Here is a 24,616-nt window from a genome sequence, read left to right as displayed (position 1 = left end):
TAATGGCCAGCGCGTTTGCCTACCATGCAAGAGGTCTCGAGTTCGATTCCCGACATGGTCGATATGGAATATTTATTTAAAGGGTGTTTTTACACTAGAATATTTCATAGTATTCTTATACTTGGGAGTTCATATAACTGAGGATGGAAGCATGCACAAAGAGCTCGCACCCGCCTAGGAATTGCTGGAGCAACTTTTAACATTATGCGTGTTGTCTGGAACTCTTGTCTATACTCGGTCAAAACGAAACGCCTATTGTTCAACTCTTATATAATGCCAGTGCTCCTGTATGGGTGCGAATCTTGGCACCTTACCAAAGCTCAAAACACCAAACTTCGATTTATAACTAACATTGAAGTCCGAGAACGGACGCAGAAGCCTCCTATAACGAACGTCTCGAGGATGCGGCGGTGAACCTGGCTTGGACGACACGTGCTGCGCGTGCCTCAGGAGAACCTAAACCCGAATTGTCTCTTCTTTAAACCTGCGGGCTCACGCCGTCCTGGAAGGCCGTCGATGACGATCTTTCAACTTTATTCGGCGGAACGAGGCGCTGGATTGACGTGGGAAGAGGCGAGAGTGCTGGCTGGCGATAGGTTTTCCTGGAGGCAAATGGTAATTTCCACATGCTCCACTTAGGAGTTGATGTGGAAAAGAAGAGAAGATATTTAATAGTCCCTGGACTGGTACCTAAAGCGTAAGACTGATCATCTTACCTTCATGTTACAAAAATGATCAAGAAGTGCTGCAAATGGTGTACCAATGCAGTGCCCTATGCACCATTAGGTGTGGAAAAGGAATGATGACGATTTTTTTTTAAATTTGCTGTTTAATAGTCTGTCAACAAATAAAAAAAAAACACACGCTTCCTCATTATTGTCGTCATTCGAGGGGTTTATGATTGCCCAGTTACGCGTTGGAAATGTGTTTAATTATAATAATGTCAATTGTAGTAGTCGTAATTTGTTGATTGCATGTAGTTCCTATTTTCAGATTGAAGTTTTAAATAAGCATCTCTTCTTGACGTCAAAGCCTGCGATGTACCTCGTGAATCTCTCTGAGAAAGACTACATTAGGAAAAAAAACAAGTGGTAAGTAACAAAATGAAAGCTCTAGTTGAAGTTACGAGGATATACAAATGTTCCTTAAACCCCGTCACATCCGAAACCGCGATGATCAGTATGGGCAAGAAGACATATTAGCATATTCAAAAAATATTTAGAACGAAGAAAATTAGTAAAATTAAATATTGGTAAAAAAACAAATGGTTGCTTACTTCTGCAGGGCAGTGTCAAGGGGAGTGCGGTCGCGCGGTTTACGGTGTATCATACTCCCCCCTCTTCGTTTCATCCCTGCAGCATGGCATCACCAACACCCTGTAGAATGGCATTTAAAAAAAACATTGTATCATGTTTATTTTACAGCACAGGTTGTGTGTTTCCTGTATTTAGATCGTGACAAATTTTTAAAAAGTTGACTTTGTAACAATTGGTCAAGATTGTAGAACAACGAAGCGTGTTTGTTTTCAAATTTTAAATGAGAGCTGTTTAAAAAAAAAAACATTTTATCTCACAAATTGATAAGTACAAAAGTAAATATTTTGATACTTTTATTAGGGACTATCAATTAGTGACCGACCGAAACAAGATTTTCAACCGAAACCGAATTTCGGCTTCTGCTCTAGTTTCGGCCGAAACATAAATTTATGGAAGTATTTATAAATGCATCTACACCATAGATTTCATAATGTTTTCTAGATTTAGTATGCCCACGCACAGGCCATGCCTATGTGGGTTTTTTTTATTTTTATAAATTAAGTGGTATGTATTATATAATAAAAAATGTAACCAAAATGAACAAAAACAACAAGGGATTGAAGCTAAAGAAAAAAAGGAGATAGAAAAGATCGAAATATTTGAAATTTATTTGAAAAAATATGTTATTGAGAGATAAAAAAAATGTAATGTCAATAAAAGTTTATATTAGTTCTTAAAATGTTATGAAATAACTTAATAAAGCATAAGTAAATTAAAAAAAATGAAAAAAATAAGTTAAGCGTGACTTCGAAACGCCCAAAACTATGCATTTTTATTGTTAAACCTTACGAGTTCATTAAAATAAGCGTTGAATAAAATACACAATGAAATTTAATGGTTCGTTATGTGAAACTTCTGTGTAACAACAGTTATTTAATGTACGCTTTATGAACTTTAACTTAATTACTATAAAAGAATTACAATACAGAAGATCTTAGAACGAATAACAAATCACAAAATCAGTCTAGTTTTTATTTTAGACAATGGCAAAACAATAACTCATTAACTAATGGACAACAATCCAATATCTCTAACTACATCCGAGTACAGCCAAACGTAATCTGACACATCCCGACCACAGGTTTCGGCCGATTTAGGTCGGTCACTACTATCAGTATTAAAATGAATGCTGTCTCATCATCAATATTTGTCATTTGTGTCGAAATTCCAAGGTTTACGTTTGCTTTACCAGGTTACTAAAGCTAAAAGAATGGGTGGACAAGAACGATCCCGGAGCACTTCTCATTCCTTTTTCTGGATCTTTCGAGAATAAATTAGCTGACATGGAAGGTGATGAAAAAGCTGCTTATTTGAAAGAAAACAACATCACTAGGTGAGTCTTTTGGTTCTACTGGTTTTATTTTTTATAACAATTTGTGTTCTTTGTTTTTTTTATTTTTTATTCAACTTCATCTTTTCCTGCTACCCATGTTTTGTAATTTAGCATCTAAAGACTCTCAATACAAACGACTACGACTGTATTATTACAATGTAAATTAGAGAAAAAAATATTGCCTTCAATTGGCTCATAAGAATCAGCCAGTGTTGTTTCACCAATTTAAATTCCATCTTTTACGAGATTGTAACGTGCCTAATTAATTATGCCTCATTGTATTATCTATATATATATAAGGCAATGTTCGCGTGTGTGTCCTCGACGGACTGAATAACTACTAAACCGATTTACGTGCAGTTTTCAGCGAAATGTAGAGCTTTGCCGTGAGCATATTTATAGCTCTTAAAATCTTCGATTTGTTAAGTTGAAAAAAGTTTAATTGTTTACCAGGGATGTATTAGCCGAGAATGCATATATAAAAAAATTGGAAGGATGTAATTTTTTGTGTATAAAAAAGTTTGTTTTTAAATGTTTACAAACAACATTCGTTTTTTTATGGATCCCAATCAAGTTATTTCCTTAAATTCCTTATAATTTACTGGGGTTTTGGTAATACTAAAGTAATATTAACGGACATTCAATGCATTTTCAAATCGCATTCCTTAATAAAAGTGCACCCCTGTTAATGAGAAGAGCAGAGTTTGAAATTTTCAAAAAGAATTCTGTATTTGAAAATGAATTATTTTATGTTTTGGAATTCAAAAATAAACAAGGTTCCTAGATCTTTTTTCCTTTTATCCGAACAATTTTTGCACGCTTTCATGCACAATCAGGCATTTGGGTTTCAAATGAAATATCAAGCTCACGTCAAAACCCGGCTGACGCGGTGGTTAAAGAATGACTCAATACGCGCATGGCAAGTCTGGGCATGCGTTAAGCGTCATAAATTTAGAGGGTTTCGGGTGCGTCATGTGTACTAATAGGTAATATTAAGTAACGTGGTTATATTTAAGAACACCGAACCTGTTTCTATGGTTACGTAAAAGCATTATAAAGTAAAGATTTGTAACTATGTATTTACTTAATAATGTTTAATTTTAAGAGGAAACGCGGTCCGACTTTTCTTCGTACAAACGTATTTCCGTATTTTCTCTTTGGAGTATGGCACTAGAGGAGTGTTTTTTTTACACATTATAGATATTTACTATTGGAGTGTTTCTATCGTTTTGCTTTTTTGATAAATTGTTTCTTATGGGAGCTAGGACCATCCAAGAACCCAAAAAAGCGCCCAGTTTTATTTCCCGTCTTCGGACGTACGGTTTACAAATATGATAAATAATTTTGAAAAACGGGAAAGGTACTGAAACAATAAGTCTCATTTTGATATTCTTTCTTTAAAAAAAAAGACCAAATCGGTTAAGCTTTGGGGTGCGGAAAATGGGACAGCGAAACGTCGACTTCGTCAATTTTATTTAGGCAAAATCAGTCCTAAGGCATTTGCGAGAGAGTGACAGAAAAACAACGTTCAAATACCTATTCATCGAAATTTCCATACACTGCCTATCTTCAAAACTTCTAAAATTAACAATTGAAAATATTTTAAAATAAATAATTGTTTTTATTGAATATAAATATACAGGTTGTTCTTTAAACCCTGTCACATCCGAAACCACGATGATCAGTATGAGCAAGAAGACATATTGGCACATTAAAATAAATTTTTAGAAGGACTAAAATCTTAAAAAATAAAATATAGAAAAAAAAACAAATGGTTTATTACTTACTGTCTTCTTGCTCATACTGATCATCGTGGTTTCGGATGTGACAGGGTTTAAAGAACACCCTGTATATATATTATTCGACAGTGTAAAACACAAAGATTAGATTTAATTGCTACTAAGATGCGGTATAGACGAGAAGGGCTCAGTTTAAATGAACTCTTTAGTTATGGCAGTTTGGCATAGCGTACTACATTCCAAATCCTATTAAAAGTCATACTTAACTCAAAACAGAGTTTTTTTGTGCTTATGGCACCATTGACGATTTATTTGTTTTCAACGTTTTTTATTTAGGTATTTGTTTTGTAATATATCGTAGTTATAAGTTTTGATGTCGATAAAATAAAAGTAAAAACATGTTCGTAATTTGAAAATCGATCCTCGGAATTTTTTCACGAATTCAATTTTTTGTTTGGTTTTTTTGTCTCTTTTTATCTCGTGAAAAGGCCGGCGTACAGAAAGGGACGGGTTGATAATGGGGCTGACCGATGATCGGATTGTAGTCGATCGTAATGACGGAGATAATGACAATAATGTGGAATGATAAGATGAAATGGAGGTTGGATTCGTCATTTGGCCGCGGCTGGATGTGTTTGTGTTTTATTTCTACCTGTTTACGAGCTTTTGGTCGCTTTACTTATCGTTCTGACCACTGGCGTACATAATACTGACCGCCTACTGATGCTGCCGTATTTATCTAATCAAAATTTATATAATTTTATAAAACCGATCAGCCGCACATTTTCGTTCAAATAGCTGTCGTCAGACGAACCGAAATGTTTAACTAATTTTTTTCACTAATCATTAAGATTCTTATGTAATCACCATAATTTCCTTATCCGCACCCAGTGCTGTTTAGGGCACTGCCTTGGCACTCCAATCTTTTTCAGTCTTACTCTTCTGAAACCAGTCCAGAGACGGTGAAATATTGCAGTGTTAAACCACAACTAAAACAAATATTTCAAGGCGACCCCGCCGGAATCGAACACGGAATCTCAAGAATAGTAGACGAATGCGCCGTAAATAAAAAAAAACACTCGTCCATGATTCAAATTCTTCTTTCTTGATTCGTTATATACCTAAACAGTTCAACAATAATCCAAAATGCTATGTTTTTGTGTAAAATTTGGTTTAATAACGTATAGACAACGTTGCAAGCGCGAAGAAAATAAAATTTTAATTCGTGGGTTAACATATTTGTTTATTTTATTTTGTCTATTCTATTTATTGTATTGATTTAATTTATTTATATATATATATATTTTTTTTTTAATATTTTTTTATTTGATCTTTTACAATTTATGTATTTTATTAAAGATAATGTTTCCTCACTGGAGTCCCGTGCCGAAGGAAACATTTTATATAATTTTGAAACATATATATTATATTATACTATAGCTTGCCTACGCTCATAAGTTAAACTCATGTCTGTTTATGTGTTAGCCGTAGGCAAGGCAGTAGCGAGCGGTGAGTTTTTAGATTGGTAAGCTGCGAAAATTCTGATAAAATGTCCATTGCGGTAGTATGGCACATTAAAAAAAAGACTTTCTTATATATGATAAATAATCCTTAACAAATGGCGTTAGCGGCTAAAAGTTTTAGTTAAAATAATATTCTTATTTAACACAAACATTTGATTAACCAAAAAAAGCATTGAAAAGAAAACGTTATTGCAAAAACTAGAACCCGTGGGGACTCGAACCCCAACCTTAGTTACTAGAAAGCGAACGATTCATCCGCACGGTTATTTCATGTACTAAAGCAGCCGTTGCACAGAAAGAAGCTTTTCTGGACTCTATCGTGACGGGGGATGAGACGAGGGTGTGTCATTACACCCCAAAATCCAAAAGACAATCACTTCGGAAGCGTCAATCATCTTCCCATCCACTAAGAAGTTCAAAATGACCCATTCATCCGGAAAAGTTATGGCATCAGTTTTCTGGGACCGTAAGGGGGTCTTTTTGGTCGTTGTTATGCCTAAAGGGACTACTATTTAAAAGCAAAGGCTTACTGCAATACCCTAAAAAACTCAAAAGAGCCACACAGAACCGCAGACGGGAAATGCTGACCCGGGGAGTAAGCCTCCTGCGTGACAACACCAGGCCCCACACTGCGCGAGTTACTCGGGGGCTGTTGACATCGTTTGGATGGGATATTGTCACCCATCCCCCTATTCACCCGACTCGGCGCCTTTGAACTATCACATTTTCACTAAACTTAAAGAGTTTTTAGGTGGTACGATCAGGAGGTCGAAGAAGCAGTGAAAAAGCACCTGAAACACCGGATTTCTATGACACTGGCATACAAAACCGGTGCCTCGACTACAGAAATATCTCGATCTTGACGGCGACTACGTAGAAAAATACTTAAATATATTTGTAAATTATCCTAAGAATTTCAATTAAATATAAGCATTTTTCAATCCTACACAAATGTCGTAACCTTATTTTGTTTATGACCTTCGATTTCTTTGACTAAAACTTGTGTCTGTTTTAATTTTTAAATATCTCATTGTTCTTTTTATTTATATTTTTTTATGTTTTGTAGTTTATATTTGTTTTAACTTTCTTATTATTATTAGTATTTTTGTTGTTTAATTTTTTCATTCATTATCATTCCCTTCCCGCACCTAATAGTGCATAGGGCACTGCATTGGTACACCAATCGCAGAGTATCTTGATCATTTTTTGTCACATGATGGTAAGATGATCAGTCTTGCGCTTCAGCTACCAGTCCAGGGACTATGAAATATTCTAGTGTGAAAACACTTTTTAAATAAATATTTCATATCAACCATGTCGGGAATCGAACCCGAGGCCTCTCGCATGGAAGGCAAACGCGCTGACCATTACACCACGAGGCCGACTTTTAAAATTATTAATGGTATATTTTCTAATTTATATTTATGCTTCAATTTTTATTATTGATTTTATTTGTTTAAGCATCATTTAATGAAAAAAAAACTCATCTAAAAAAGAAGGTCCTGCTTAAACATAAGAATCTCTTAGCTAGTCGGGACCGAAACAGAACCTGTGTACTTTTTAAAACTGTGAAATAAATAAATAAAAATAGTTGTATTTTAAGTACAGTTTTTTTTCCTTCTATTGTATTATATCTATGGTAACGAGTTTCACAGAAATAAATTGAAGCCAAGGAAATATGACTGTATATCATCAATGATTTGCCATATCTTTTTTTTTCAAATTGTTGAGGGTAACGCAATTTTTGCCATAGCTAAAACGTAACTAGTATGGAATATGACCAAATTATCTGAAAAATTATAGATATAAGATATTTTCTATTTGGAAATAGCAGCATTTTAAGCTAAGGCGAAGTGTGACCAGTGTACAGATATCCGCTGTCTGAACGACTAATGTTAAAAAAATGAAGCTATTGTTTTTGTGGAAAATAAGACAGTAACTAGCTACCTTCAGTTTAGCATCACGATACGTTGGGCACGTCATGCGTTTTCCTAACGATATTCAAATAAAGCTTTCCTTATAAAACTTTAAAAATATTCAAATCCGTTTTTCTGTGGCGCCATTGCTCTGTGCGGGCGCGGCCGGACCCTAATTATTTCCAATAATTCCACAGCCGAATATTCCAACGGATGGTCGCGCCGAAGTGTGTGGAGTAGACGTACCATTATTGTTATTATTGTCTTATATCCAAATTGTTTGGTCGTTATTATTATTTTTTAGACGATATTATTTTATTCGAGGATAATCGGCGCGATGTACGCCCGAGACAGACCACTGACCAAATTTGGATGGGATTGCCGTCATTAAATCGTATGTGTACGATTCTTATTTGCATTTGATAATCCAACACCTCGATATTATGTTACTACAATAATATTACAAATAATAAAAAAAAAACACTGACTTTGTAATGGGTATGTTTACATGTTATTCATTAAAAATTCACATTGTCGAAAGCTACGATGATTTGACTTGAAACTTTGTATTTAAAAACGTATTTTTAATCTGAAGTTATGTAGTTTAAGAGGATCCCCTGTCTGACTTTTCTCCATGCAAACTTATTCCCTTGTTTTCTCCCTAGATTATGGCAATAGAGAGATGATTTTTTACTAACTATTGATATCCATCATTAGCGTGTCTCTATTTGTTATTTTTATAAATTGTTTTTTATAGGAACTAGGACCACACAAAAACCGTTAAAAGCGCCTAGATTTATCTGCTATCTTCGGTTTTCAAATACAAGTACCTATTTTAGAAAAAAGCAAAACGTGTGAACACAGTTTCTTTTTCTTATTCTAAAAAAAAAAATCGGTTTAGTTTTGGAAACGGGAATACTAACCCCGATTTTATCGATTTTATCGATTTTACATCATCATTCCAAGTCCGCTCCCTAGTGGAGCGCATGGTATCCACAAAGAGCCTCCATGCATCTATCGGCCGCCAACTCTTTTGCGTCCTCCCAAATCAGGTTCTCGCCCCGAAGTTCTGACAAACTGCCGACGACAGTCAGCAGTTGACGTCCAGGACGTCGAGAACCTGATGCCTTGTAAAGTAGGCAAGCGTAGCAAGGCTCTCAGAAGGCATCCGCAGTATATGGCTTAGCCAACTGTATCGCCTCCGCTCGACGACTTATCGATTTTTAGTTAGGTTTAATCAGTCCGACGTGTAATTGTCATTTTCGCACAGTATTCGGGGACGTATCTGTGAAAGTGATAGAAAAACTGTATTCAAATATCTATTCATCAAACCGTTCTTCCCGGCATATTATCTTCTTAAGGGACTCAATTTCTGTACTGAAAACTTATATGATATTATAAATGTCAATTTCGTTTATGAATTTTTGAAATTTACATTAGGCTCTTACAATATGTATTTTTGCTTGTATTTTTTATTTCTAATATACTTTTTGTTAAAATAAGAAGAGGAACTTGTAGTTCATACGATAAAATATTATTTTATATTTGAAACTGCACAAAGTCACGAAAAGTGACATGAAATCTGTACAGCCTTTTCTATTCATTTCATGGTTTCTTTCCGGAATATTGATACGTGAGTAAAGCTAAAATAAAGATATTTTGTTTGTGATTCCGAATATTTATTTAACAAGATGTCGCCAAAAGTGCCTGATACTGTATTCTTCGTAAGGACGGCAGTATTGTCTCGTAGTAAAACACATCTGCGTTTTTACACATATATATTTTTTGTTTAATCAAAACTTAGGTACTTATATTTTGTAAAACGTATTATATTTGTTTTCCGTTCCCCGCGTGTGCCCAACTTTCCTTAGGCTGAATGAGGAAGTTCAGTGTCTTTTTTACTTTTTTTATTTGTTAATAGAATATTAAACTAAGCCAAAATTATTTTATTTTTATGTATCGTATTATCAGCGCTATGATTTTGTAAAGTTTTGTATTTCTGAAATAACTCCACGGGTGATGTCAGAGGTTGTTCTATGACAGTTCTTCCGATTGGTTCGTTCACGATGACTAAACCGGATATCCTTAAAAGCCCTCATATCATTGGATGGTTCATATGAACCAGTGACGTCATTCAAAGTAGTGCGTTTTTATTTAAATATTTATTATTATTTTTTCGTACATTTTTAAGAAATTTTACCGTACAATTTAATGCTAAAATTTTTACCGCGCGCAGGAAAACATTTTTTGTATCCAATTTCCCGTAGGGCTGAATTTCCTCATTAAATCGAATCGGGTTTTATTTTACCAAACTTAAATATTATGCATTTTTCTTTAAATGTAATACTCTCGTTGCGTTTGCTAATTTTGATCTGATTTGCTCCGCCGTGTTTTAGGTTTTGAAATCATTAATATTTTCCTCGGTGTTTAGTTTTCGCCGCTGTTGGTATAATGGTTGAATTAGGATATAGGTAAATAATTTTACCTCAATTTCGTTTCTTCAAAAGAATCTCAGTGTAGGTATTATGACCTTAAATTTAATAATGACCCGTCCAAAGGTCCACATCTTAGTTCTCACGCCGCCGATCATTCTCAAAACTGCACATTAGCATATCATACTTTTAATATTACGACGCATAAGCATGCCATGGAGATTATAATAATATAACTTAATGATCTATCGAAAATCCTAAACTGGATCGCGCCACACTGCGTTCAGATTTTATTTACCGGCGAGATAAATGAGAAATTTTATTTTAAAATAAAATGTTTTGTTCAGAATTTCGATGCATAGATCAGTTACAAGCCGTTATTAACGTTATTTGAACGTAGTTATGCAGAAAACAGCCAGCTATAGAAAAGTCAATCTAAGATAATAGCACATTTGTGAAAAGAGTGAATAATCCAATCTACACAACAGTTCGAATGTTTTTTTTACTTTTACAAATGATAAAAAATGAATATATTATTTTTTTTATATTGCAAAAAATAATCTTATTATGTATTTGACCAGTTTTAATGATTTTTAAAGTACTTTTTCTAGTGCTATGGGAGATTTTTCTAGTGCTGTGGGTGTTTTCTGCAAATTGAGAAATGTCGTTTTTGTGATCGACACTATTTTCAGAAGGTGATCATTACAGGTTTTTTGCATGAAAGCGGTCTGGCTGCTTTTAGCAGAACATAGAATTGACCTTACTGCACCCGATGGCACCAATATCTATTATAGCTGTTTTCTGCATTTATACATTAATTTTAAGCACTCGAAAACATTTTTGTCTGATTTATATTTCTAAAAATGTATTCTTTCGTAGACAATATAAGTTTTGTAGGTAAATACTTTTTATATACATTTTTGATAATCATTAATTTATTTTTAATTTTGATTCTTAGATATTTTTTTACTTGAACTAATAAATTCAGTGTATCGACATGTAATTATTATTACGTAGATGTGGTTATTCATATTTTCATTTTAATGTGAATTAAATTTAATTAAAATTGGGGATTAATTTATCACCAGTTATGTTATGCATTTGAATTTAGTTTAATCATATTTATAAGTAAATGAAAAAATATGTTCATAACTTGATTAAAATTTAATAATGAAAAATAACGATTTATTTTACGTAGCTATTTGCCTACTATTGGTATGTATTTAAGGGGAAAGACATAATGTAATAAGAAATAATAATTATGTAATCTGTTAATATATATTTTTTTTAAATGTGTAAATTTATTATTTATTTCTTTATTTATTTATGAGCCCTATGGGCTTTTACAATTATTATAATATAATACAATTAAGATACTTTTTATGTCACACTTGCATTTTCAATATTTGATATTTTAAGTGTTACGTATTTTAATGCTCTTCCTCTCCGAAAAAGAGGCAAGTTCTGAAGAGGGACTTGCACTGAATTATTAATAATATCATAATAATTGATATAATAAAAAATATAAAAGTATTGACATATTTTAATGGTCCTTTATATATTACTAAGTTGTTTAAAAAAAAAATATATTTTACTGTTTTATTTCCTTAATTTCTCTAGGGAGACTATTAAAGTATTTCATGTCTAAATATGTGTAATTTTGCTCGAATTGTTAATTATTTTGGCAATTTAAGCTAGTGCATAATTTATATTTTCCCATGTTTTTATTTTTGACTGCTAAATGCACTGATATGAGTGCATTTTATTAAAAAATGAAAACCTTCTTCTTTGACTTCTCCCTTCATCTTATGATTGATTATTAATCTTTATTCAGATGTTTTATTTTTTTAAAAAGGCGCTATTTGCTCGGTACATATAATTTCAATATCGTTCCAAATAAATTAAAAATGTGTTCAAGTGTTATTGTTATATTATTTATTTATCCTTGGATATTTTCAGTGCTTTGGATAAGATAATAGTCCACGGATATAAAGCACTTCAGCTGGAATATTTCTTCACCGCTGGAGCTGATGAAGTCAAAGCGTGGACCATTCAGGTATTTATAAAACATTCCCATTTAGTTTGTTTAATCAAAAGTATTTTGAATTTGTTAAAATTAGAAGAGTAGACCAAAAGACCCTCTGATAAGTTCATCTAGATTTAGGAGAATTGTAGTATAGTGATCGCACCACCCGATGATAAGACATAACCCTAACGGGTTTTTTTAAATTGTAAATAAATAAATAAAAAAAATAAGCTTTGTTAACAATGTGTCAACTTTCATATTTCCTTTTCAAATAATTAGTCCATCCCTGTTGAAATAACTGTCTAATTAAAATTACCTACAATGTTTTCTAAATTTTTACTTTATTATTTACGTTACTATTAAAATTTTGGGTCATTTTCAACTGGTAAATAGAAATCACGTCATAATTCTTGGGCAACTGATACACCAGTCCGTGACACTCCACAGTGCCACAACACATTTATTTCCAATGTATGATTACAGAAAGGAACGAAAGCTCCACAAGCTGCCGGCCGTATCCACACGGACTTTGAGAAAGGCTTCATCATGGCTGAGGTTATGCACTTCAAGGACTTTAAGGAGGAAGGAACTGAAGCTGCGGCTAAGGCAGCCGGAAAATACCGCCAGCAAGGTACATTTTATATTCACAATGCTCTTCTATCAATGTTATTTTACTATACTAAAAGCTTATAAACAAATACTAAAGCACATTTTAAAATTGATTGAATTGAAAATCAAAAAGCCAAATTGTATGTTTGTGTCAATAAGAACAAACAAATGTATGTGACAATAATAATTTAAAAAAATGGAATAAAATTGCATAATCTCAATTTGGTACTAATTGAAAGGACGTGTTTATTACTATGCCTTTTAAATTCAAAGTAGGTCTGTGTGATGTGGTATTTTTCCATTTTTATTCTGATTTCAATGTTTTTTTATATTAAGACAGTTAAGTACCGTTCAAAGTACATAATATTGTATGATAAGAAAGTTCTTTATATATAACCATGGACTTTTACAAAGACAGGGGTGATTGGGTCTCTTCTTATTCTTATCAGCCCGTTTCTCTCCACTGCTGGATATAGGCCTCTTCCAAATTTTTCCATGTTCTTCTGTCCTGGGCACTCTGTTTTCATCCATGGCCCACGAGTTCGATGACGTCTTCAGTCCATCTCTTTTGTGGTCTCCCTACTTTCCTTTTACTTCTGTAGGGTCTCTAGTTTAGTATTCTGGGGGCCACCTATCGACTTCTTGTCTCGCCACATGACCCGCCCACTGCCATTTTTGTCTTCCCACTCTTTCTGCGATATCGGTCACCTTTGTACGGCATCTTATCTCCTCATTCCTTATTTGGTCTCTTATGATTGGGTCTCTAGTGTGTATTTTATAATTAATTTCATTTTGGTATTTTTACAGGACGTAACTACACTGTTGAAGATGGAGACATTATATTCTTCAAATTCAATGCAGGCGCTGGTTTGAAGGATCCCAAGAAGAAATGACGTGACAAAGTAATGCTCCTTATGGTGCATTTACTTTACTTCAATATGATTCTATTCTACATGTTCGCTGTACCCTAAACTATCAGCGTTTTGATCAACCTCAATTTAAGAGTTCCCACTCTATTTTATACCTAATGAGTTTATTGTTCATCGTCTATAATCCAATTTTATACATTCTTCTGCCGAAGCAAAATCAATACAATAAAAATATATATTTTCTTAATTAAAATATGCATATTTTTATTAGGCGTAAAATTCAAATAGATTACAAAAACTACATCAATAGTTTAGTGGTTTACGAAAAAAAAATTAGCGCTGCCATCTTTTGATAAATAATAAAAATATTTATTCTATCTCACTGCCATCTGTGGGATTATCTGTAAACTATCTTTAGTCTGCATTAAATTATTTTGAAAACATGAGATTCGCCATTTAACTTTATAAATTACCTTTGATGCTTTATGCTTTAGTGGAATAATTATAACTTTTACATTACTACATAGGTATTTTTGAAAATGTGTCTCATAGTAAAAGTATATTACTATCTTGTTTAAAATTGGTTGATTGAGGCACATAACCTTTTGAAATTGCAGTTGAGTAGAATTAATTGAGGAGTTATTGTTAATGGCACCCTACATTTTTTTAATATTCAGTGATGAATTATTTATGTATGTAAATTAAACATCTTAAAAATGTGGAATATTCTTTTATTGAAGAAAACCCATGTTTATTTTTCATTCAAAATGTTTGCCTTGTGGTTAAGTGGTTAGTATATTTGGCAACCGCACATGATGTTGTTCAGCATTCAACTAGCGATAATGTTGACATGGAATACATAATATTGCATATTTAAAAAGTACATGGTTTTTACTAAAAAAATCATTGTTTCTCTGGAATTTGATCTTTGGCACTGGCATCTGAAATTTAAGGTTGTGTATTTTACGTTCATGTAACAAATGATCGAGATACACCGCAATTTCTGTACTGTGCCCTATGAACCGTAAGGAAAGAATCAAGACAAAAAGAAGAACATATGTATAATATTAAGTTATATACTTACATAATAAAATATATTATAAGCATAATTATTATTTAAATTAAGTTAATTTTACAGCTTCATTGCAAATCTTTTAAGCACAGTAATACAAAAGATATATCATTTCATGAACTTCTTAAACATGGAAAATCTGATAATATTTACGTAACATAATTCCTACAATCTCTATAATACAAACACATATCTAAATATCTTTGTGTTTAAGACATACTTAGCTATTTTTTTTAATATTCCAAATGTGTTTGATAAATATTTTTTCTAAAATACGTAATAGGTTTCTGATATAAGTGCAGGTAATTTCCATATTATTTTTTTTACTTTTATACAGTTGGCTTAGCCATATACTGCGGATGCCTCCTGAGAACCTCAACCATGCTTGCTTGCTTTACAAGGCAACAGGCTCTGGACATCCTAAAAGTCTACTGCTAGCTGTTCGTTGCCAGTTGATGCCAGAACTACAGGATGCAGACCTGATTTGGAAGAGTGCACTGAAGTTGGCGGCCTACTATGAGCCCTAGAAGCTCTTAGTAAACACCATACGGCACAACTAGTAAACACCATACGGTACAACCTAGGCCTAGGACCTTTGTTGTGCTTCATTAACTGGAATTGCTTATGGTTGTGTTTTTGACCATCAATTTGAGCTAGTATAAATCACACAGTATTATAATGTAAAATTAGGGTTGTTCTATTTGAAAATTATATTCTCCCCTTGCATTTGCGCGGGTGGACTGTATTTCTTCTGCTTTGTATATATCCACCTGCGACAGTAGTCTCTTTTTAATCCAATGGTAGAATTCATACTCTGTCACCAGCGTATTTTCAAAATACTTTTCTACTGCATTCATTTTTATTGGGAGTCTATTCTTCCACTTTTCGTGTTGATCTGGAAATTAAATTTTATTTTGAAAAACCCTCGATAAAATATTAATAAAAAGCGATATGTACAAATGAAATTTAAGTAAGAACTACAATAGTTACAGTCCATTCAAGTAAACCATGTGGTGTATTTGGACCTCTCTTCTTGAGGTGCATAAAAACAACAAAGTATTTTTAAATACAGCATTGATCTTAATATTTAGTTTTACATTTTGAATAGTTTTACAATCCTACTTAAAAGAGTTAATTAAAAAATTATGATTATTTTAAGACGGAAAAAATACTCTAGTTCCTCATTAATAATTCCAATTATCTACCTATTATCTAATTACCTACATATTTCTTACCTTTAAATTTTTTCATGTAGATTTCTTGCGATCCATGAAAATAGTACCTTACTTTTTTTTCCAAAACATACAGCGTTTCTTCGAGGTATTCCAAAAGTCCCACGACTGGGAAAAACTTCTCAACATTTTCTTTAGCTTTATTTAAAGCCCACACGCTATTCAATTTGTTACATTCTGAATCGTATCCGCAAAAGTATGGTATTGTGAAATTGGTTTTAAAAATATTATTTGATAATTCTAAATTCTTATTATTATCTATGTTCTCTTCATTTGATCTTGATATGTTTCTCCACATTCTGTAAAACATTAGTGAAAAACATTATATTTAATCGAAACATTTGTTTAATGATATTGGCAACGACACTATTCCTTGAAATTGCTTGTATTTTTAGCAATAGTATATAAATTGGGGTATGGCGTCAATATGTACTTTTTTTTATTTATAATTTTTAAAAACCTGTTAGTGTTATATTAACATATTATGAAGTTAAATCTTGTTATGTCTTGTCTGGTTAGTGTAGACATAATGTGGTTTTTACGGTGCTTTTGATTTAGATTGATACACAATGATGGATTTTTGGAATCAAAATCTGCCAAGAGAATAATTTGGTTTTGATTGTTTTTGAAATAATTGCTACATTAACTCTGAAAGAAATAGTTGGCCCTGTGCTTTGTTTGAAAATACAGTGGAATCCGGATAATGTTATCAATCGGTCATTGTTATCATAATCTGTCAGTCCCAATATTATGTCAGTCATTCTATGTGAATCACATAAATCACATTGAATAAGTCCAACTTCGCTTGTTTCAAAAAGTAGCGTGAATGCTTGGACTAAAGAGAGATAATTACATATTCCTACGCTGATATAGTCAATGTCAAATATTTCTAGTCTAAAAAAAATATAGAACCAATATTGATTCCATATTTATGTTCAGCATACTAATTAGTATAATCGATGTGCCATCATTACTGGGCAAGTAAAATTCCATATTCGGACTTGTAGGTTGAGAAACAATGAAGTACTGTACTATCGATCAGCATAAAACAAACTATGGCCTTAATTCTCCAATGACCCGTCTTTGTCATATTGTTAACTCAAGACAAGATCTGGACTTTTTTGGTTTAAGTTTACAACGATTTTAACGAGCACTAAATAAATAGACCAGATCTTGTCTTGATATCCCTTATGTTTGTCGGTGCTTTTTTCTTTTTTCAAATAATGTTTTTAACTATTCTTATATTGTAATATTCATACCCTATAAATTGTATAAATGGACAATGTCCATTAATAAATAAATAAATAAAACCATCTACATACAAATAATCAACATATTGTGATTCAACTTTGCTTAATGTAATCGGTTTTAATCATGGATATAAAAAATGATCCTATTATTCAAAACGTTCTAAACATAAGGGTCCAACAACGTAATTCTTAAACAATAGGTAGGTACATAACATGGTTTTTACCATAACTATCACCATAAGACTGTATAAAGTGTATTCTGTTGTGATTAATCTAATTTATTTTGTGATTTTTTGACATAATCTGTTGTGTTATAAGACTATAATAACAAAGTTCATCATAAATAACCCTATCCCATGGCAGACAAAAGGAAAAAAAATGTGTGGATTTCATATCTTCAAAAAAAAGAGGAAAATTTTAGAGCGCTTTAATCAGTTTCCTAAAATGTGTAAACAGAATGCAGCTGTGTACACAAAAATTTTGCAACCCCTCTTATGCAAAATATAAAAAAATAGAACAAGCATAATATAATAATACAATATATAACATAATATATAAGCATAAATACCTAATCAAAACATAGATTAAAAGATCGATTGATCTGGGAAAGACAATTAATATGTTATCCAATGATCAGCAATAATCAGTTCTGTTTAGTACCACATAGTAGCTTTATTCATGAAACAAATTTGACAAAATCATGGTTATATCTAATTTTGGTACTAAAAATAACAAAAGCGTCTATCTTAGGCCACCATAATATTTGAGATTTTTGGTTAATATGACTGCTAATTTTACATAATAATATTCCGTTTAAACATAGCCTTTTCTTTATTTCTGCTAAGAAAAGAGTTTAAAAGAAATTGGAACTCACTGGTTATATTGATCGCTCAAAGACAAAAACCTGATTTACTCCGTTTCACTTACAATGGAGATAGCCACATTTGTTTTTTAGCGTGACCTATATATTCCACTACCCATATGCTAAGTGGATTTCTGTTGTAACTACAATCATAGTAATTAATTAATTGTTATTACAATAAAATTGTTGAAGTTAACTTTAGTATGTTTAAAAAGCTAAAGTGGCTATTACTTCTGTCTTTTCTTGTCTAGAATGACAAATATTTAGCTAGCAGGGTGCACACAACGCAGGCCATCCTTGGGTGCAGAATCCAGAATTATTTCTCCCAAATATTTTGAGTCATCTCAAGTTTTTTCAGTGGCATGAAATATTTCAAAGATTCAAAAAGAGCTGCGTGCTGTCATTTACAAAATATACACATAAAATTTGCTTCTTTTTCAAAATGGCCAGGGGCATTTTGTAAATTGGCAGTCATCTGTATTGTAAACATAAAATAAATAATCAAAAAGTAATAATAGCGCTTACTCTGTTGAAATCCTATGTCTCGGGTTTCTTATTAAATTGAAATATGTAGGAGGGTTGGTTCCAAATTTTGTAAAATTGATAAAATACGTCGAGCAGTCGAAACTCAGCGGAACTCCTAAATCTCTAAGGATTGCGAATACTTCATCAGATATGGCCTTCTGAAAAGAAAATCTCTATTTAAAAAATATACACTTTTATAAACAAAATATACACAAAAATAATAAATAAATCACCATCATTGGATGAAAACCCCATACTACCACCAGTGCCGGATCTAACGCCCTGTCACTCGCTAAAAAAGGACGAGAATATGCATATTTGTAAATTAATATGAGCATTTTATTCTCTCCTTCCTTATAAGCAAGTGTCTTGTTCTTTGTACCAACTGAACCTGTCGTTCATCTGGCTCTGACTATTACAACTTAAAAATAAATATAATTTTTAAAATATAACATTCCGCGTTATAGTACTAACAAGTCACTGTAAGAATAATACAAAAATACCATACTTATATTTTTTTACAAACACCAAAGATTCGATAGCAAAATAAGACCAATAAAATTCATAGCAGAAAAGTTTATTCTGAAATGCAGGGCTTTTGATTTATTGGTTATACAACGAAGGGAAATATCCGAAAATAATATGGAAGAATTGAATGGAGGTGGTTAAAGGCATGCAGAATTGTAAATTTTACTTAAAGTGAAAAATAATCACTTAATCCAGCCAATGACAGGTCCCATAACCCATTTAGCCTGCATACCTAGACTTCCATATTCTCTTCATTAAAAAGTTCTCCATCTCTGTTGAAATATTTATCGGAGCATATTGATTTATTTTGCTGTACACAAAAACGTGACCTATAGTAAACAGTAACCTTTGTCCTCGTATAAAATTGATTTTAAATCATCACCTGACCTTCATTCCAATATTGGACCTTTCATTTTTTTATCTACTTTTTGCCAGATATCAGTTAGCACATGACTGTGTCCTTTTCCGCCATACTCCTTGTAGTAACGTGTCTTTTAATGGTCTCCTAGGTTGCATGGGGTTCATTATTTTATTTTTTTTAACTTTGAGAATTTTTTACCATCCTCTTTATTGGTTAGGACTCTTAAATTTATTTTAAATACATGTATTTTTTTCATATAGCATAATAGAAAAAAAAAGGATTTATCAAATTTCCAACTAACGAGTAATGCAGCGGTTTCCATCCTGGGAGGCGCCAATAAAAAGTAATAATTATCATGCTATAGTTCACTAAATGTTTCAAAATGAAACCTTAATTCAGTTTTGGATGAATCTTAGCGAAGAATATGAATCTTTGTTTTGCAAAGAATTTTTATTTATTGATTATAATTTTTTCTTTGCATTTTACAATAGGTATACATAAGTTACAAATACAAAAAAAACTATTACATTAACACAAAAAAAAATTCCACAAAGACATGGCCTGTGTGCGGGTATGCATTTTATTTCAAATTGAAATAAAGTCTACTGGAAGAATACGATAGATATCAAAAAAATTAGAAATGAGTGCCAATATTAGAACCAATTTTTTTTGTCGCTCAAAATGAGAAAATTACAATTAAAGTATATTCTTTTCATTAAAAAAAGTATTTATGCCATTTGTAATGTCGTATTTAATTATGCGAAACCAGCTATTTGGCACTGGCTGAAATGAAAACTAAATATCGAGCTAGGGCCCCGATTACAATGGGAAGTTAACATTTATCTTCAATTTTATCTACAAAGTAAAATTAATGTGTGTATGAAAAGCAGAATATAGATACATTTTTTTCTTCTGAGCGTGTTCAATTATAGGTTACCGATGAAGATACTTTAAATTTTTATGCACATATGCTCATTTTCGTACACAAATATCGGTTTTTCTTTATTGACAGCTGAAGATAACTCTGTTAACTTTCCATTGTAGTCAGGGCCCAGGTTGTTAGTAGTCGAACACATTGCTCCCAAGATTTGATAAATTCTGTGCCAATAAGCAACAACCCTCGCATTAAATTTTTAAATTATGTAGGTACCATCCTCCAAAATAAATATACATGTACGTATATGTTAAAGCATAACCTTGTTATTATGCTGTTGATTGTAATTTACAGTTTTGTTGTTGTGATATAGATTTTATTATTGAAAATCTATTTATATTATTTTAACTATAAAAAAATTAAAGATAAGGAGGTGCGGAAAAATGTTTTTTTTTCGGGGAGGCGCAGTAGCATAAAGGTTGGAAACCGCTGGAGTAATGACAATCGATAAACTAAAGGTCAAACAGCACTAGAGCGGCACTGCATGTCGCGCCGCGACGCGACATGCAGTGCCGCAAAAAGAAATATTATTTTCACTGTTTTGGATGAAACAAACCGTACTACAGCTGCGCTACAGTGCACAGCAATCCATACAAAATTTTGTCTCGCCGCGCCACTGGTGCAGCGACGCTGTAATGGGGTTTGACCTTTAGTGGTAACATTTTCACGTCATATCTTATTGTTTATTTTACGGATTTTGTTTTTATAAAAGACACAATTTAATTTTTCATACAAAACCACGTTTACCTTTTTTTATACTAATTTAAAAATTACATTTCGATTAAAATTTCTTGAATTTTATTAACAACACCACTTTTACTAGGTACATACAAATATGTAGATTTGATTATTTCGGTGATCTGAACTATAAAAAAGCGTCTTTGAGTTAATTAAGGTTAAGTTAAGGCGCTCTATAAGTGGGCATGTACTTAATGTAATTACCTATGATAATATCTAATGCTGTGCTTTCAAAGCGGTTTATAATACTGCCCTGTTAAGGCAGTAACCGACGAATTGCAAATATTACATAAGATTACTGTTTTATGCTTTGCTGATCAGATTGCATTTTTTTTCACGAGGGAATATTTAATACATAGAATTAAGAATAGTCCAAAAGGAGCGTAAAATCATATTTGAATACATTGGACTGTGTCCAAAAATCCCCCCACTTTCACCGCGCGCATTCGTGAAGTCGCCGCGTAATGTTGCCAAATGGGAAAAAATATAATCACAAGGTAAGGTAAAAAAAATAAAACATTTTTTTCATTTCTCTAAAATTTTATTGTGTACACGGAAACATTGATTGACACAACAGAGTAGATAAGTAATCCGTCATTTAAAAAGATTAATTTAATCTTTTTTTTAAATTTAATTTCATTTGACATAAAACTGATATTTTTATAAATAATATTTGATGTTTTAAAGATAATGTCGGTCAAATGTCCACCACGAAGTTGTTTAATCCGAAGTCAAATTTTCATTAGTTCTATCATTAGATAAGCAAAGTAGGGTAAAAAAATTACTACCCTGGCAACACTAACGAAATGTCCATTTTGTTTTCTTCGACAATCTGACAGATTTTTAATTTTCAATTTTTAAGTAATGCATTAGCCACTTACACATGCATTTGCTAATCACATATGAAATGTGATCCCATCCTGTTTCATTAAGATCCCAGCAGTATTTTTACACTTCAACACGGCATAGTTGAATTCGAATCAGGAATTGCGTACGAAGTCAAATAATGTCCACTTGTGCTACCGTTTTATAAAAGTTTTCGCGTGGAAGAAGGGTGGTAACGAAAAACGTTGTGATCGGGCCCCTGAGCGACGTCTACAAAGAAACTAATGGGTCAAAACGTAAAACTTCTCTTTTAAGAATAATACTCTTTTAAGAGGAGTTTAGTCGTCTTTTGTTTGATGCGCGTATGCGGTTTCTGGACTATTCTTAATTCTATGATTTAATATTCTAGAAGCAGAAATGACTTGTTGGTTTAGTAAATCTATCGAATATAGAATTATGACTATTCTCCATGATATCGAATATATATTACAAAAAAAAACACAAAACGATTTTTTCAGCTAGACTTTTTGGCATATCAGGGCAGAATAGGCAACGAAGCTTCAGAGAAAGAAAACAAACTAGCTTATAAACAGAAATAATATTATTTGAAAAATACTTACTTGCTCGTCGATTTTTCCAGATTTCCCGCTGCGTAAACGGATATGTCTGAAATTGTTGCTTCCTTGAAGCCACTGCAGAATCAAAACAAACATTTCGCTTCCCGCGCCCGGCACAAAATTGAACATCAACACATGGCTATCCGGCTCCGTCATCTTCCTCAACTCTGATAAACTTTTAGTAACTCGCTTATTCGGCGTCGACGTAGGTCTGAGAACATTTTCTAATTTGACACCACCGTTCGGAAACAATGCGCAACCATTTTGAAAAAACAAAAGAGTAACCGTGAAAAAAAACAAAAGAATCAATATGATTTTCACGTGACCTCGACAAAATGGGCGCATTATCTTCAAATTTGCATTTTCGTCGAAATATAGGGACGCGACCAATATTTTCGTAAACACATCGGGAATGTGAACAAATCTATGTTTTTCTGCGAACTGCGTGTATTATTTTTGAACAGCAGGCTTGCGTATACAAATATATACCTACACAAGTAAGTACAATATTTGAAACTTTCAAAATGTCAGTAGGTCAGAACGAACGATCTCCCATGAACGACCCAGTAGGTACCGGCTTCGGTGGACCGGTCGTGAAGAAGTGATTATACGCAAATCCCAGGTATGAGGTATGAAGACTACGCTCGATCTCGCGAGATGAAGGCTAATAATTTCATTATGTTATTTTTGGTAGGTATATAGGTAGATTCTACCTACATAACAACTAAGCGTAATAGATAGTCGTTGTGCATAATCCGATGATGGCATTGTGCAACAATTCTCATATCTCTTGTACGAGTAATCAATGTGTTTTCTAATTGTACTTTTTAAAAGCATGTAAAGCCAACTTTCGCAATAAATTTTATATCTAGAGGTCTATGAACGCTCAAAATGTTCACTACATAAGTATAGAAGTACCTAGCTATTATTGAAAAGTATAAAATTGTAGTCTATGTCTGTGTCCGGAGGATGAAGGATACAGTTCTGAGGGTGAAAAAGAACCAGAATACTGGACGAGTGCTGGCATTTTGACTTTATTTGGCTGCTCAGGTAACAATCCAGAAAATTGAAATCCAGTGGAGAAACGTCCGTCTCGTAGTGTAGTAGTTAGCGCGTTCGCCTACCGTGCTTGAGGTCCCGGGTTCGATTCGAAATAGTTGACATAATCCTTAGCAGGTTTTTCTAAACAATTAAAAAAAGTCTTGTTTTTGAATGTGGTTTTCCACTTAATTATTGCATTGTCCCCGGACATTCATTCATCTGAAACTTAATGCTGATCACCTTACCTTCCCGTAACAAATTATCCAGATAGGCTGCATTTGATTTAACAATCCAGTGCCCTGTGCACCACAGCGTGGTAATAAAGGTTTGATGATTATATTGTAAAAAGCAAAAATACACGTGTAAAGTAAATGAAAGTATAAATAAAATGAAATTTATAATGTAGATTTTTAGAAGGGAGATGTTTGTGTATTTATTGCAATTTTGGAATATTATCTAATACAGTAGACGCTTTCTTAACCGGCGCCGCTTTAACCGGCCTCTTCTAAGAATGCCTTTCTAGGAACTTCAAGATGCAAGCACTAGAGGAAGAGGAAGTCGACTGTGAGGAGTACGAAGAAGACAACACGGTTAGCCACGACAATGGAAAAGAGGCTCTACAGGTGGCGGCGATGTACATTCAGCGGCAGAATGATTTTACTGCAGTAGATGTAATGTTCATAAAAAAATGGCGTGACTACGCTTTCAAAAAGTCGATTCAACACAAGAAGCAGCAGAAAAAAACTGAATTTTTTACTCCATTGTAGGCCTACTTTAAAAAAAAAATTGGAGTGATGTGTGGCTTTTTCCTGTACATATTTTTTATAGTTTGTGGAATGTTAATTTTTAATGTGTGAGTTTCTAAAAC

General features: G+C 32.8%; 1 protein-coding gene and 1 long non-coding RNA gene across 2 annotated transcripts in view; one reads left to right on the top strand and one right to left on the bottom strand.

Moving 5' to 3' along the window:
• Window positions 1–14,484, top strand: part of LOC148277448 (obg-like ATPase 1) — a 44,915-nt gene extending 30,431 nt beyond the window's left edge. The window contains exons 7-11 of the mRNA XM_088232876.1: window positions 994–1,091; window positions 2,509–2,649; window positions 12,219–12,315; window positions 12,769–12,916; window positions 13,702–14,484. Coding sequence (XP_088089002.1) covers window positions 994–1,091; window positions 2,509–2,649; window positions 12,219–12,315; window positions 12,769–12,916; window positions 13,702–13,787 — 570 coding nt within the window. The 3' untranslated portion in view covers window positions 13,788–14,484. The remainder of the gene's footprint in view (window positions 1–993; window positions 1,092–2,508; window positions 2,650–12,218; window positions 12,316–12,768; window positions 12,917–13,701) is intronic.
• A 612-nt stretch (window positions 14,485–15,096) lies between these two features.
• On the bottom strand, window positions 15,097–23,239 carry LOC148277447 (uncharacterized). Its single transcript, XR_015823472.1, has 4 exons — window positions 22,711–23,239; window positions 18,705–18,862; window positions 16,071–16,366; window positions 15,097–15,730 (listed from the first exon to the last, which is right to left on the bottom strand). It is a non-coding gene; the product is annotated as an uncharacterized LOC148277447 (long non-coding RNA).
• Window positions 23,240–24,616: the final 1,377 nt, after the last annotated feature.

Source organism: Micrasema longulum, unplaced genomic scaffold (genome assembly GCF_059751315.1).
Source record: "Micrasema longulum isolate JH-2025_06_02 unplaced genomic scaffold, ASM5975131v1 h1tg001032l, whole genome shotgun sequence".
NCBI lineage: Eukaryota > Metazoa > Arthropoda > Insecta > Trichoptera > Brachycentridae > Micrasema > Micrasema longulum.
The sequence above is the reverse complement of the archived record's forward strand: the minus strand, read 5'-3'. Positions and strand labels throughout refer to the sequence as shown.